This window comes from Sander lucioperca, chromosome 13 (assembly GCF_008315115.2).
Source record: "Sander lucioperca isolate FBNREF2018 chromosome 13, SLUC_FBN_1.2, whole genome shotgun sequence".
Taxonomy (NCBI): domain Eukaryota; kingdom Metazoa; phylum Chordata; class Actinopteri; order Perciformes; family Percidae; genus Sander; species Sander lucioperca.
The window spans coordinates 8514500-8530014 of record NC_050185.1 but is presented as its reverse complement, the minus strand read 5'-3'; the positions used below and the strand labels follow the sequence as shown (position 1 = coordinate 8530014).

Below are 15515 nucleotides of genomic sequence, written 5' to 3'. Positions count from 1 at the left end.
TGGCTGCAGCTGCCAAAATGCAGGTTGATGTCCTGCACGCATCAATCAGCAGTCACGTTCACGGAGGGTACAACTATCGAGTGGAAAGTGATTTCTGTAAATAGCTGCACACATAGTAAAGAGCATGTAGTCTGTTATCTTATAGGATACAAAGGATACCCTGAGATCAATTACACTTTCATTACATACAGTATAGTACATTAGAAAGTTAATATAAAGCGCTGCAGCTCCTGCTTTTTACATCCCTTTCATATTCGGTCAATTAAGTGTCTATTCTACTCACCAGTCTCACTGCAACTGATCTGCAGTTCTATGGCTATATTGGATGCTTTTCCATTACAAACAAGATCAAGCTGCAGCTGGGGCTCATTTGGGTCAATGTGAAATGAGATCAGTAAAGCCCAGGCTGCGTATGGCAGACAGGGACAGGTGACTGTACTTTGATGACTCGGCTGCAGGATGAGCTGACACAGAGCTGCATCAGAGTGGTAAAATGAATGCGGCCTATAGCCAGAGATCAGGTGCTTACTGTTGAGGCCACAAGCTGTCTTACGGATAGAGTCAGGCTCTCATATCCCTGTGCTCCTGGCACCTATTGATGCTTTTTAATGTTCGAGATCGTTAAACTGCAAAACATAAAAACTAATGCTCCTTCAATTGGAACCATTAAAGGCTCGTGTCAAATTCCTTTACAGTGCATTGTGAATAATACTCCGTTCAGTCATAGGGGAGCCCTGACAGACAGCTGTCCTGTTGTGGAGAAATAGGAATACAGCATTACAGTATGAGCAGCTATGGAAGCAACATGACTTTCAACGTTACAGTACCGTACGATAGTTCAGCAACATTTGTAAAGCTACATTTTGTTGTTGTGTTATTGCGTTAAAGAGGTGTTTCAACTCCATGGTATTTTTTAAGGGCCATGTGTTCCTGTTTCTAGTCCACTCATTGTATATTTACTGAATTTCTTGCAACAATATGTCTTGTTTTTTAGATTTTGGGTGATGTCAACGTCAAATGATCTACAGTACAATGGGAGGCATTGAATTGACAGTGCATAGGACGTTGTTGGTATTGAATGTTTACATGAGGCTTATCAACCAAAATATTTTGATTTCATGTGTGACATTACAGTCCAAGGACAGGACCCATTCCTTTCTGTCGTTTTTTTGCCTAAAAGATACATAAGTGAACTGTCACTATATATATCCTGAACAGAAACATTTTGCATCTCCACATGCACCTCTGAAGCCCTTTATGAATGTGAAGTTATCCAAAATAATCACAGAGCAGATTTTCACTTGCAATTTTGAGCAGTCACGTGGATTTCTAAAATCTGCAGGGCTATCTACAACAATTGACAACACTTCATAAATTACCCCAATACAGCACCTTCTGTTAGACATTTACAGCCTCTCCAGTTTCTTTGTCATCCTGTTTATGCACATCTACAGTATGCTCGGCGAAATTCATTTTCTCTCTGCTACGCAGCTGACAGAATACCATTTAATACACACTAAGCCAGTATCACTGTTTATTACACCAGACAAGGACAAAGTAAGGAAGGAGAGTAGCTTAGGAAAGCATCAGAGAACTGTATTTGTGCTGATAATCTAAATTATTTTCCATGTTCAGTATAAGAAGAAGAGAAAGACAATGTAAATGCTGACATAATCATCAACCACTGCAAAGAAGCTGAATAGTATGAAACAGCCCAATGCATTACATACATTACAAATACTTCTAGAGCAGTCTATACACACTATACAGTACATGATCTTGTGTTTATCACACAATCAACACTGCTATTGCGTATATGCTAATGCATATTCATAAATAGTGATCCAGTTCTTGTTTGAATCATTGTGTGTGCTAAAATGTACCTTCCTATTGTCTGGGAAATATGCCTGTGGAAGTAGAATTCATATCAAACCGCATTGTCGTCGTTTGAGCAGTCCATGTTTCAGTTTTTACAGTAATCACTGATAGGGGTGTTTATTAAAAAGCTAAACAAGCTTCACCTCACAGTCCAAATTAAATGAAATCATCTGTTTAGTTGAAACTGATGGGTTGATACTGACTTGCCACCAAGCAGATTACCTAGTTAGTCATTAAAAACCTACCCAACCATCTTAGTTTTCCTCTGGCTTTTCTATGTAATGAAGAGAAGAAGATAAGTGTGTACTTTAATCAGTTAAAGAGCTTCAAACCCATTGCTGAGTTATTTCCCCCTACAGAATAAGGTTGCATGTGGTGCAACTTGCAGTTTTCTGTAATCACATTAAACACTGTGATATGCACATCCAATTTAATGATTTAAATAATTATTTTTTTATTTGCGGTGTTTTAAATCTGTTAATTCAAATCAAATTCATGTGGTGTCTTCATGTCAGAAAAAAAATTATATATATATATATATATATATATATATATATATATATATATATATATAGTATATTTTGTTCTGCATGCATCAGCACTATTCAATGACTTATTTGGTATGCTACATTGGGTTGGTCATTTAAAAATACATTCTTTCAATGACTACAAGCTCGTCCCAAAGTCACCATTTCAAAAGTGCTTGCCTCAGAACACCCCCTGGACACTATTCAGTGGTGGTGGTGGTGGGTGGGTAGAGGATGGGGGGGGACACCCTTGAACACATATTTTGCCATGCCTTGTACCAGCTATATACAGTATACTAAAAAAAACATCCTACCACAGCATATTTAACTATGTATTCATAAAATGCTGTAGTGTTGAATGTAAATATACATTTTAACACATGTGGTTCTTTGTTGTCCAGAGGTGTCCTGCACTTGGTTCAGGCTCAGTAGGAAGAATGGCATGTTCACAGCATTTGTGATATGTCACCCTTCATGCTTTGTTAATGGTGGAAGCTGAGATCATAAAAGCCATTCCTGTGATGGTGACAGCTTGATTTGAAATATGTCCTCCAGAAGGACAAATGTGTGACCGAGGTGAGAGCTGAGCTGGCTCCTGTTATCTCTTCCAACGGACTGGACGTCACATTTGTTTCTCTCGTTAGAATCCTCAGCAAGTCTGCACGCTGGTGACCCATTACTCTTCATGATTCCAGCTCTCCTGCGCAAATCATTCATGGCGACAGAAGCAATGGCAGATTACCCTGCCCTTTTTTCCTGACCGACAGTACAAACCCCACTTGGCCGTCCATGACCCCAGGTAGCAGTAGTGCACACACAAAGAAATAATCTCTTACTAGATCACATGCAGAAACTTCTAAAGGCATACATGTGAGCACACACCAAGTGGCCTAAGTAAATGGCACAAGTAAAAGACTATCAACAAACTATCCAGTGATTGGCATCTGCTACATGGCCATAGGCAGTATTTTTAAGCATGCTGACTGGGTTGAACAAATATTCCAGAAGTCTTTCCATGCACATTGAAGTAATGAGCAGAGAAGACCATGGCTGTTTACAGTATGTAGAATAAATGCACAATTTGTCTGAAGAAGAAATTGAAATGAAATGTTACAGGTTGCAATATATTGTTAGGCGTGATAAAGCGGCAACCTCCAGGGCTGAAAAATTAAGCAAACAAGGAAGTGCCAAGAGCAGCAGTTCCGCGAATGGCCCCTTGAAGCGGGCTCCAAAAGGGAGTCAATCCCCATAGACCCCATATTAAAATGCCCAACTTTACAGCAGAAAAACATGTTTACAGCCTGGTACAAATACGGTTTTGGTCTTTATAGCTAATATTCCCATTCATGACAACTGTACGGAGGGTTCCTCTTTTCACCCTGTGTGTTGAGCTCTCTGTTTTAGCTACCGAGTGAGACATCTCACTTCTGTTCCATCTTTGTTGGGAGTCGCATATGAGCAGTTCCTAGGTAAGCACCAGTTGCAGAGTATGTGGGTGTGCCATGCTAGCAGCTAGGCGTGCATTATAACGTGTGTTACAAAGTGACCACGTTTGTCTCTGAAGTAAAGGCTGGACTACAATAGAGCTGTTTGGAGCAGTTTGTGAACAATGTTTTCTGTTGGAGATGGTAAGTCCCTTTGGGGTGGACTTTGGGCTTTTTCACTTTGTAAACCTATAACATGCACAAAAAGATATATAACACTATAAAGGAAAGGGGAAAAGCCAAAAAGCAAAATATGAGCACTTTAAGGCTTAAAGATATGCATAAATAACTGCGTGGCCGCTTTGCGTGACATGTGGGTACTGTCCTTCAGCAACCAGGCTTCATTTGGTCCTGCCTCAGCTACATCCACACTCCACCTCTTTGCCCATTTTTGGATTAGCCGGGAGCAGGCGGAGTCGGGCACTGCCAAGATGGCGACGGAGCTGCCCATGCAGTGAGCTTCCCAATGGCTCTTTAGAAACCAATGGCTGTCGTCACAGAGACTACGGCCATGTTTTATATAGTCTATGGGCATGATTAAAATGCTCTGCATACATGCCAAAGCAGAATGCCTTGCATTTCTTCACCACAATCTAAAATAAACAGCCATAAAACATTCATTTTGTTGCTGTTGTTACTTATAAAAATTATTTAAATTAGCATCTACTACGAGGTAACACCATATTTGTAAATGTATTGAGAGACTGGTTAATAATTAAATGGGCCTCTTATGAAACTAATTTAGCTAGGTCATGTATTTCATTACTCTACTTAATAAATGTATTCAGATACATTTAATGGGTCATCACTTTTATGAAAACCACTTCATCATAGAGCAGAACATCCCGTTGTGCCAACATGTACTGAATGCCTGTACTGTACGTGTTGAGGCCATGTGTCAGAGAAACCATCCCAAGCATTTCAGAGGGGTTGTTTATATCATTGTGGGCTGTGTTGTTCAGGAGAGGCAATATTTGCAGTTGTGGTTTTATTGTAGTGGCAGGTAAGTCGACGGAGAAATAGACAAAAAAGACATACAAGGTCTCAAGCACTCTCGAATGCCTATGTGTTTGTGTGTGCATGCATGCAAGGCAGTGTGAATTAAAAAATGATTTAAAACGTGAGATATGGTTGCAGTGACATTTTTGTATAGATACACGATTAATGATTATCTAAATTGCAATTAATTTGTGATTTTCTGCAATTATCATGATTAATCGCATATTTGTTCACATACATTGTTACAAAATACAGTAGATATTGCCAGAAAGCCAGGCTAATGTGAGACTCAAGTGTAGCATAAATAGTTCTGGTTCTAATAATTCTCTGCTTCTTTCTAAATGCGCAGCAAAAAGCTCAATTTAAATGCATATATATGTAAATCATGAAACACATTGATGATAACATTGCTTATCAAAAAATGCTAAATTAAAGGATACTGTTATTTTATCTTTTTATTGTTATCAACAATTCACACATTATAATCAATGTATCTTACTAACAAATATCTTCTATGTAGTCAAGGCAATAGCTTTGACTAAAGCTTATGCATTTGTGTTAGAACAGAGAATATCATTTCTTAGTAATCCACATTACACGTAAAAGAGCAAATTTCTTGCATTTGGCTGAAAGTCATTACAATCAAAATGGCAGGTGTTGTTCTTCTCTCTTAGGTGGGTAAACTGGAGAAGCAAAACATATGTATATATAGTATATATGGGAAAGTGTCCCTGAGCATGCTCAGTGACATCTGCCTGACACTGAGCTGTTGAAAAAGCAGTCGCAGAGCTGTTTCAGAATAAACTACACATGAGACTGACTAGCAGCCATAAAACCAGAAATACCTTAACAAGACATGTTTAACTCAACAACAGGATGTTTACAATTACAAGTGACATCTGCCCAAGAACCACAGTGTCACAGGAGACCTTCCAGGTGCAGGAGGTTCAAGGCAACCAGGGGTTGATGGTATAAAAGGTCCTGTTCATCATTGAGTACGTTAACATGCACACCAATGTTCCACTATTATTCCGAATATGACAATATTCCGAATTTGATACAGGTCATGTAAACAGCATATTCCGGTTGGATATTCCGAATAAGGCCTTTTTCCAAATATAGCATTTTTCGATTAAGACGTGGCATATTCCGGTATTATTCGGGTTTTAGAAGCATTCTTTGGACATGTATACAACGCATTCGGAATATGCGTTTCAATCTGGGTTTTTACCGCAGTTTATGGCCTCTTGCCTGTTTACGGCTTATGGTCAGCTCTGTGCGTTGCTATGGTTGCTGTACACAAACCAACCAGCCAACAGTCTGCAAGGCTGCAGACCCAATAAGAAGGAGAAACACAGCTACTTTTAAACATTATCAAAGACTTGGATATCAACAGGTTTTTGGATATGCGCACACATCACTATGCCGAATTTTTCAAGAAGCTGGTTGAAGGAATGAAAGAGGGACGCTGTGGTCGCACGCTCCAACAAGTCCGCCACCACTGGTAAACTTTGAAAAAATCATATTTTGCACAGCTACATGTAAACGGGAATTTTAGTTGAATATTTACTTTCATTAGCCATGTAAACAGCTTAGTCGGAATATTGTCTTTTTCGGAATAAGGGCAAAAACCGGAATATTATGTGCATGTAAACATAGTCAATTTGAGAAGGTTCTACCCTTTAAGTCTGAACTATCTGCAAGTATCTGGTCTCCAGGCAACAATACTGATGGTACCAGGTGCACTGGTGCCGACAGTATTGTGGGACTTGTTCTGCCACTAGAAAGTCACAAGGGAAGATGGTCTGAGTGCAATTGAATGACACACCAGTCTGCCATCTTGACAATAAATGAGACAAGGCCCCTCTGGGTTTAGATAACTCCAAGCAACTCGCAGATCATTGTCATCTGTTATTTCAGACAGTGGTCCCTCGTAATCTTCTAAAGCCCTCCTTCACTGTCTGAACTGCTTGCTCTGCTTAACCATAATAGGAAGGGGAAAAAAGAGCTATACTCACATAACAAATGCCATGCTGTTTCATGAACCCACTATAAAAGGTCATAGGTGACTATTGTCCCATTGTCTGTCACTGCAGTATTGAGCAGGCCATGGCCTGCAAACAACTTGTTGTGATGGGGCCATCAATCTACTTTGAGTAAGCATCCACAATTCCAGAGACAGATGAAGAACGGACTGGCTAAGGTATGTAAGGAGGTGATTGAACCATTCTTTGATTGGCTTTGTTCTCTACCTTCTTGTCTATATTGGGCCACCAGACATACAATTGGGCACAGCTTGCCAAACAAGAGGCACCCAAATGATCCTCATGTATCTCCTCCATGATCTGTGATCAGTCACAGGGAGGTACAACCATTCTGGTACCCCAAAGGATGTATCTGTCTTCCAGACACTGTTTGCAAAGGCCATACAGGACAGGCTAATGTCTTCCTCTATCTAATGTCTAAAGTGTACTGTAAAATGGTGGGACTGTATGCCACAAACACTAGTCCAAGGGTCCAAGGGCAGCCAACTATGTAGGGCCGACAGTCTGATTACCTCAGCAGGTGATTTTACAGATGAGTTATTTCCCTCTACTAGACTACTAACTAACTAAAGTGAGAGAATTATTTGGTTGGCCAGAAAACCTGTATTGGCTCTCCATGGCACATTGTTGGCAACTTCTGTACTAGTAGGCAGTTGTACCTGAACAAATCCTTATGCCTTTTAATATTGGGCTCATGTCCAGTTTTTTCCTTCAGGACTGAAACGATGGGGGCCACCCACTTGGAAAGATGCACTGGCCCAATGATCCCCAGTCTGTGCAAATACTCCAACACTTTCTATACTTTACCCGTCATGGCATTAAGCACAAGCTGGGCTTGTAAAAGTATGGGGTGTCCTCTTTATGGATGTGTTCCCTCACATTAAAACCCTTGAGTGTGCCGAGCTCCTTCTTAAAAAGTTGTACTTGATTTTTTGCCAATTCAGTTAGATATCTCTGAGCCAATCATGGCTCAAATCAGTCTCAAATGTAATGACCCTAAACATTTAAACTGCTCGGTGTCCCCTCTAAATATTTCTAGCAGTAATGCTTGCAGTAATCTGTAGGTCCCTGGTAAATATCAAGTGCTTTCTTGAAATTCAGGGAAGGTAACTCTGCCAATATAAGGCAAAAGTCGCACTGCTCCAACAACTGGTGCAACTCTGCCACAATATACACGTCAAACTGGCCTTACTTACTGGAATGGCTTTGAAATTTGAAACTGGACCACAAGGCTTCGGATCACAGTGGTTGAAAGACCAGTTCCTCATATGGAAAATCGCACACAGTAGTAGTAGTAGAATAGAGCAATTTTTAACCTCATCCATAATCCCATAAAAAATGTCCCAGTGTCCCAATCTCTCCCTATACTGACGACACTCAATAGACACAAACTCACACAAACAGGACCACATTATCCTAACACATCCTCACACATTTTCTTGAATCATCTGCCTAACCAGGAATCTATTTCTCAAAAAATCATTTGCCCATTTACTATCTAGTTAAAGCCAGTGTACAAGAGACATTGGTGTGTGAGAAAGTGTAACTACAGTAGGAGAAACTGGAACTAAAATGTGTTTAATCCTTATTTCATTAAGGTTGCATATTAAATAGAAGATAAAAAAACGGCACTGAGGTAGCGTAGACACTCGTAGAGGCACTGCTTAAAGGCCACTGGCTGAAGTGACATAACCAACAACTCAATTTAGTCTGCAAATGGATTTCCAGCCTAAACAGTGATACAACATAGATTCCAAAAGTAGACTTGAAGACTTTATATTGATGACAAAAGGGCAAATTGTTAGGACGTTACATCCAAGGGCTATAATCCAAACAAGTAGATAATGAAAGAGAAGAGATACAAGAGAGTCTGGAAAGAGTGACTGCAGAGTGGGCTTTTCATATTATATACTGGATATACTGGTGCTAAGGCCACAATACATCAGTAAAATCCTATGGTATTTCTCTTGGCAACCTCTTTCTGACCATTCAAACCATAGTGTTTTTCCTTAAATGTGCACCTTTGAGTTTTTATTTCAAATATGGGTGTTGGCCAGGCTGTTTAAAACCCTCTTTGTTGAATCTGGAGAGCTGAAGGTCGTCAGCAGTTGTGTCACGACAAAAGTAGCTGACTGATGTTGGAAATATGATGGACTACAGCTCCCTAGCCTGAGGGTAAAGCACAGCTACTCTCTGCCTGGGATACTCTTTAAAACTTGCTCTACCCACTCCAATGCATTCACAGGCTGCTAGACAATAGTGTGCTATAGCCAATAAATATTTAAGCAACCAACACCGAAGTAGATATGTTTGCTGTAATCATATTCAAGTCAAAGAAGCTCTAAAACCTGCCAATAATGAAGTATAAGACATTAAAAAGAAATTATTTTATCTAGAACCAGAAATCTAAACAATTTCTCTTCCATTGTTGCTTAGAATTTACAGTTATGTAAGTAAAATAAAGTGCCACTGATAATAATCCATTAGATGTTTGTTTGAAATAAAACATGACTATTTAAAGCAAATGGTGAATGATACAGATAACCAACTGTGCCAATAGTTTGTATACACAGCAAAGTAGTATACACAGACATATATAGTAAACATGTCTCTTTTATCCATTCTTATTCTTATAATTAATACAAAGTTTTACAATTATTTGTGGAGAAAATGTGTGTTCCAAATTGTCACAGTGTGTTTTAAATTTTGTATGATTTTAAGTTTTGCCAGCTGTTTTTAGTCAAATATGTGCCAACAAATGTTATTATTATAATGTTATTATATTATAAAGGCAAGGTGATAATTCCCTGACTGAAATTAGCTGTGAATTGAAATATTTTAAAAGTGAAATGTTCATAACTCCTGTCTGAAACAGTTGTGAATTGGACATTTCTTTGCTGCTTGCTCTCATTTCCTTCCAATGAATCTTTGAAACTCTGGAATGGCAGCACTCCAAAACACAGAATGAAGACGTAAACTCAACTATGACATATTTTCACAATGGCTAACATCCGGCTAACGCATTTTGGCACATTAGCTTTCATCAGAGCATCTGTTTTTGGCAGAGCACCCAACCTGAAGAAGGTTATATGAGGAGGCGCACCTGCTATATGTTTTTCACCGCTTGCTCTCATTCTCATCAAGTGTGATGTTGTCACTTAACTGACAAGCTGCTGCCTGCAGCCTATTTAAAAAAAGAAATCCATCATTTTTCTATTATTTCTGACTATGATTTTAATTCATTATGGCTAAACAAGGGATGATCATGAATTTTGCAAGCGTTGGGGTTTTCTGCATGTTGATATATTTCCATATACGGTAGATTTTTGGCCATGAAATACTGGCGCTGGAGCTAATTTAAGTGGCGGCAGACACACTATTGTGTTACTTGCTCTCATTAAATTAACATCACACTCCGTTAACATGCACTGGAAATAAGATGCCTCTTTTGTTCTTTGTTTTTGGAAGTGGCCATTAGCTTTTCTGAATACAAAGTGTTTTTTTAATACATGTCTACAGCAGGAACAATAAAGTATTGAAATTAATAGGTTTAATCATATACTGCATTCAATTAGAACCATCAATGTGGCTGTCAGTCAGCGTTGAATTATGACGTCTTCAGTGAGTGGCCTTGTACAGACCAGGCCCCAGATGCTATCCTCTTTAAATCTATCCTGTACATTATAGGTACAGATGCCATACTTCATTTTGCAAAAATGGGGTTTCTCCCAAATTTCTCCAAACCTTTAATTTTACATTAAAGTACCACGACCATTAGCTGTTGGCAATAGGCTAGTTTGCTGTTCAAAAATCCAACTATTTTTGTATTGCTAAACATCTATTGTGGTTAAATTGTTTCAGTAAAACAATCAACCCAAATGACATACACTAATGACTTGCCCCCCGCGCCTGCTATTTTCAGCAATTATCAAAATAACCATTATTCTAAAGAGCGGATGTTGCACAATTTCCAATAGAAGTTAATGGGGCAAAAGTGTTTTCCCTGATCTGCTAATCAAATGCTCAAAAACACTGCTACGTAATACAAAGACACCATAAAACAACTCCAATCTTAAAAGCATTACAAAATCAATACATTCACTATCCCTGGTGTTAAAAAACATAGTGTTTGACTGCTCTTCTCTGTGTGTGCCCTACTTCTCGAGGAGCAGCCATCTTCGATAGAATAGATGCATAGTAATGACATGGTAGCAGTCACATCAAAGCCATTGCCTATATTTTGCCACAGGCCCACACTTCGACAGATTTCAGAGGATTGATTTGTAAATACTGTGCGCACACCTTCACTTGTACATACCCTCGCCAACAGAGACCCCCCAAAACAGATGCAGCTGCAACACATACCTCCAAAATCAGGCCTTAAACGGATGTCATATCCCTTCAGCAACTTGTCCACGGTGGTCTTGGCCACAGACATTCCGGTGCTTCCAGTGGAAGAGCTGAGGGCAGAAACCACAGAGCCATTTTAAGTGGTGGAGGAAAAGCAGCAAAAGAAGATACTTTTGTCATAAACATTTTGTTTCTCTACAGCACACCTACTGTACGATAAATGATTACTGCACGTACACTCTGTTCTCAACATTAATGACATGAACTTTGAAGAGGAAGCCCTTATGACTATGTGGTGAGTCTTTAACAAAGGGAAAGAGGACTTAGGATGCATTAAACAACACCCAACACATACATTCATTCATGCATCAGATTTCTTCTAACTGAAGTATTAATTTGACATAATTGATCTATTTCATTCTCAATTTTAGTCAACTTTGGTTTTAATTTTGCATCCTTGGCTATCACTGCCAAACAATAAAGAATAAACATTCACACAGCAAAAGATCTTAGGTAGTAGATATATTTTTTGTATGTTGCAGTCAGTTGTCAGACAAATGTATAAAAAGCATGCTGACTGGTGTGTTGTCATGGGGAAGGTTGAAAAATGTGCCTTGTGTATGCATTTCCCCCCTTGTAACCCCCTACCTACAGTACATTCATCTAATCAGTTGAGGGGCTGTGATGATGATACACATGTCAAGCATTTCATTGATGTCAATCTTTTCAAAAGAAGTGACATTAAAAGTAAGAATGTCACAGTTTGTTTCGCTCTCAGGAGCACAGTCGTATTCATTGGCATGTATTTAAATACGCTCTGTGTTAGAACACAGCCTCCCATCACGCTGTCAAGAGGCACAGGCAGCGTTGGTCTGAGCCTGGACTGGAGACAGACTATTCCCGGAGGAACGTACAGTATAGCCCGCACTAGTCTGACTGACACTTATAACATTGGTGCCATGACCTGCATCACCTGACCATGGCTGGCTCTCCAGCTGAGGTTCCTTGTTATGGGGAGGGTGTGGAATGAGCGTAGGGGGGAAACGAGGGGATGAAGTGGGTTAAAATTGGTCCCCTGATAGGAGCTCTAGCCCTCGGCTCAGTCAGGGAAGCACTGTTCAATTAGCTCACAGATAGTGCAGCTGTTCATCAAGCTGGCCAGTTACAGGACTTGCGAGTTTGACACCTAAGAGCGTCATTATGATGGGAATATCAATGACACCTGAAAAACATACAAGATCTCTCTCTCCCCCCCCCCCTTATTTGTTTTTCCGGGTTATTATAAGATCAAAATGTCAAAGCAGTGCGAGCCAGTTGTCACTGAAGTCCTACATCTCATAGCTGAGGCTGTAGGTTACTGCAGCCAAGGGAAAGGAGTAGGCCATGAGGGATATGTATGTATCAGTGCCTTTAACAACAAAACAATAAAGAAATTGATCTGGAGATCTGTGATGATGTTCATGAAGGCTTGTGCAGTACTTCATATTGTAAACATATCAAGGACTAGACAAGAGCTTATTTACTGAAATGTTACATCTTACACCCTGCCTCATCTTGAAAGCAACAACAACAGATGATGTGATCTGCTGGGATTTTTTTTCTCTATTTTTTAAATTGATTTTATATTGATTGAATAAAATGGGCAATTAAGAAGATTACATGAATGGCAATATTACTTTGATTTTATAGAGATCAATGCAATAAGTGGGCTTTCAGACAGCACTGTAGACTCATACATCTAGCTGCTTACCCTGGAGTAATCAATCGATCGTCGGCTGATTGATCCTATCAGCAAATCATCGGCCAGCACTACTGTAGCCTACTGAGGGCTGTCATTTTTAGGCAGGATCATAGTGAAAGTCGCCCTTTCCAATATCCCCATTTTGATATCGGGAGTAGGTTACGTTTCACAATAGGCTTGATAACGTGCACGCGCATGTTTTTACGCTCACGCGCCATCTAATAGAGCATATATCGGCAGCAATGCCCCTAATAAGTAGGCCTGGGTGCCCAGTTAATGCGATTTGCCACATCTCAGCCTTTTATTGACCGCTAATCACGTCTATTGGTGTGAAAGGATTTTGTTTGTCCCAAGCGACGTTTTCTTACCTTTGAACAAAGCAGAAGAAGGACAAAGCCGCCAGAGCAGAGAAAATTCCACATAATTTATCTTCTTGACGACCCAACATCTCCACAAATCCTTATATATAGTTTCTATAATCCAACCAGTCCAGTGGTCCTCCAGAAAATGCACAAAGTAAAAACTGGCAATTAAAAAAATAATAATTGCCTTTTAAAAATGTCGAATAAACTAGCCTACATCTACGCATGCGATGTCTTCATTAAAATAGGCTTCTTGATTTAAAAAAAAAAAAAAAAGAAATCTCGTAATTGGCCCCCGCTGTTTTCCCCGGCTATGGAAATCCGTGCAGGTCACAGAGCCCCTCGACCAACACCAGAAGATCAGACATCTTGCTCAAAAAACAGCATACACAATACTTTTAAAAGTAATGACAAGTATTCTTCCCCTTAAAAAAACAAACACTGGCATTAATGACTGAGCGGCAGCCTCTTGATGATCAAATTGGTGGATGAAATTTCCCAGTCCAAATCTGCAGAAGAGGCATGGTTCCAGCGATGCTCTGGCGCCAGACTATTCCACAACGTGATGTTGTTAAAAGATATTTGTTTGAGCTGGAAACGCTGGTCGGCTGAAGGGGAGCGGTGGGTTTAAAAAAAAGAAAAAAGAAATCTTCATTCCCTTCTTTTTTTCCCCCGTTGCTGCTGCTGATGATGATGTAGATCAGCGCAAAGTCACTGAGGGGAAAATGCACATTGAAAAAGCACTGGGTAATATCTGATGCAGACGTCAGAGCAGGCTATATCACTCCTGCTCTGGAAGGGGAAAAAAATGAGATGCTGAGAAATATGGATGGCCCCTTATACGCCAATGCATGTATCACAGCGTCGGGTATCATATCAAAGATGAAAACCTATTTGAAAAGTCCACTTGCCTCCGCTGTCCAACGATACATGGCGTTTCAACACGTTAATGTGGTCCGCTCGTCTTCTCCTCGAAACACTGAACAAATGACAGACATTCAACAGTCCGAAGAGACATGATGGGGAGGTCTCTTGTCTCCTTTGGATTTTTTTCTTAGTTGAAATTAAAATGATGTCCTACTGGGGTAGGGGAGAAAGGGGGGGGCACCTAAGGTGAATTCCTTAGCGACAGCCTGTTCATGCGCACAATTGTCTGTCTATTCTCTTTGAAACCCATTAGGATACCGGGAGTGTGTGCCGGTGCGTTTTTATGCATTTCATCCACTTTGCCACAATTTTTGAAAACACGCACACAGAGAGACACGCACGTACGCACCCACACACAGTCATGCGCGCACACGCAACACGAACAAGCACAATCTTTTTTTTTATTTATTTAGGCTATTTAATTGTCTATCACGAACCAGGAGTCGCTCTTTTTGTAGGCTATTTGAAACACAAACATCCCTACTGGAAATTGCTAATGCGCACATCACAATTCAAGAATCACACAAGCTTGTGTTTTATACAGAGGAGGAGGTTTTCTTCAGGGATCTCTGTGCTGTCCAGTTGCTAAGCAACCCAGCCAGCACTGATGCAGTTGTGGTGATTCGAAGGCTATGCGCAAAGGCTCATTTAAAGGAGTAGACCCAATGCTGTCACCACTGTGGTGTCAGTGGGACAAAAGCAGACAGCAACTGATGTGCCATGGAGCCATTTCTGTTATGATAGGGGCGAACGAACGCCATTTACAAGAATGCACGGAAAGGCAATGTGGTGTGTGAGAGAAATCACACTCTACTTTTGCTTCATCACCATTGTCCTACTCCTCGTCATCATCCTCATCACCACCGTCACTGTCAGGGCCACTGTGATAAATAGCAGAGTCAATCAGTCTTTAGCCTCAGTTTGTTTTTGAAACATGCTCAACAGGTATTTGTTGCTTTTGAATTATCCTCTGCTGTCCTTCATACTATGGAAAAGTTTGGCCCCTACCATAAGTGATGTCACAGCACTGAACAAAAAGGATATGAATTGGCAAAGAAGGAAAAATGACAATTATGTTTATCTGGTGATGTTTTTTGAGTGTCAACATAAAACAAAAAAGTAGAATAATTATACATTTCAATTTTGGGTTTTCTGTGCTCCAGCTTTGGAAGAAACTGTATTCAATCCCCCCAATCGTAAGA

General features: G+C 40.0%; 1 protein-coding gene across 2 annotated transcripts in view; it reads right to left on the bottom strand.

Moving 5' to 3' along the window:
- Positions 1-14446, bottom strand: part of gabrb4 (gamma-aminobutyric acid type A receptor subunit beta4) — a 61616-nt gene extending 47170 nt beyond the window's left edge. Inside the window, exons 1-2 of one of the 2 annotated variants that reach the window (XM_031310956.2) lie at positions 13393-14446; positions 11299-11393 (exon numbers count right to left, since the gene is read on the bottom strand). In XM_031310956.2, coding sequence (XP_031166816.1) covers positions 11299-11393; positions 13393-13472 — 175 coding nt within the window. In that variant the 5' untranslated portion in view covers positions 13473-14446. The remainder of the gene's footprint in view (positions 1-11298; positions 11394-13392) is intronic. The other variant, XM_031310955.2, reaches the window with a different exon arrangement.
- Positions 14447-15515: the final 1069 nt, after the last annotated feature.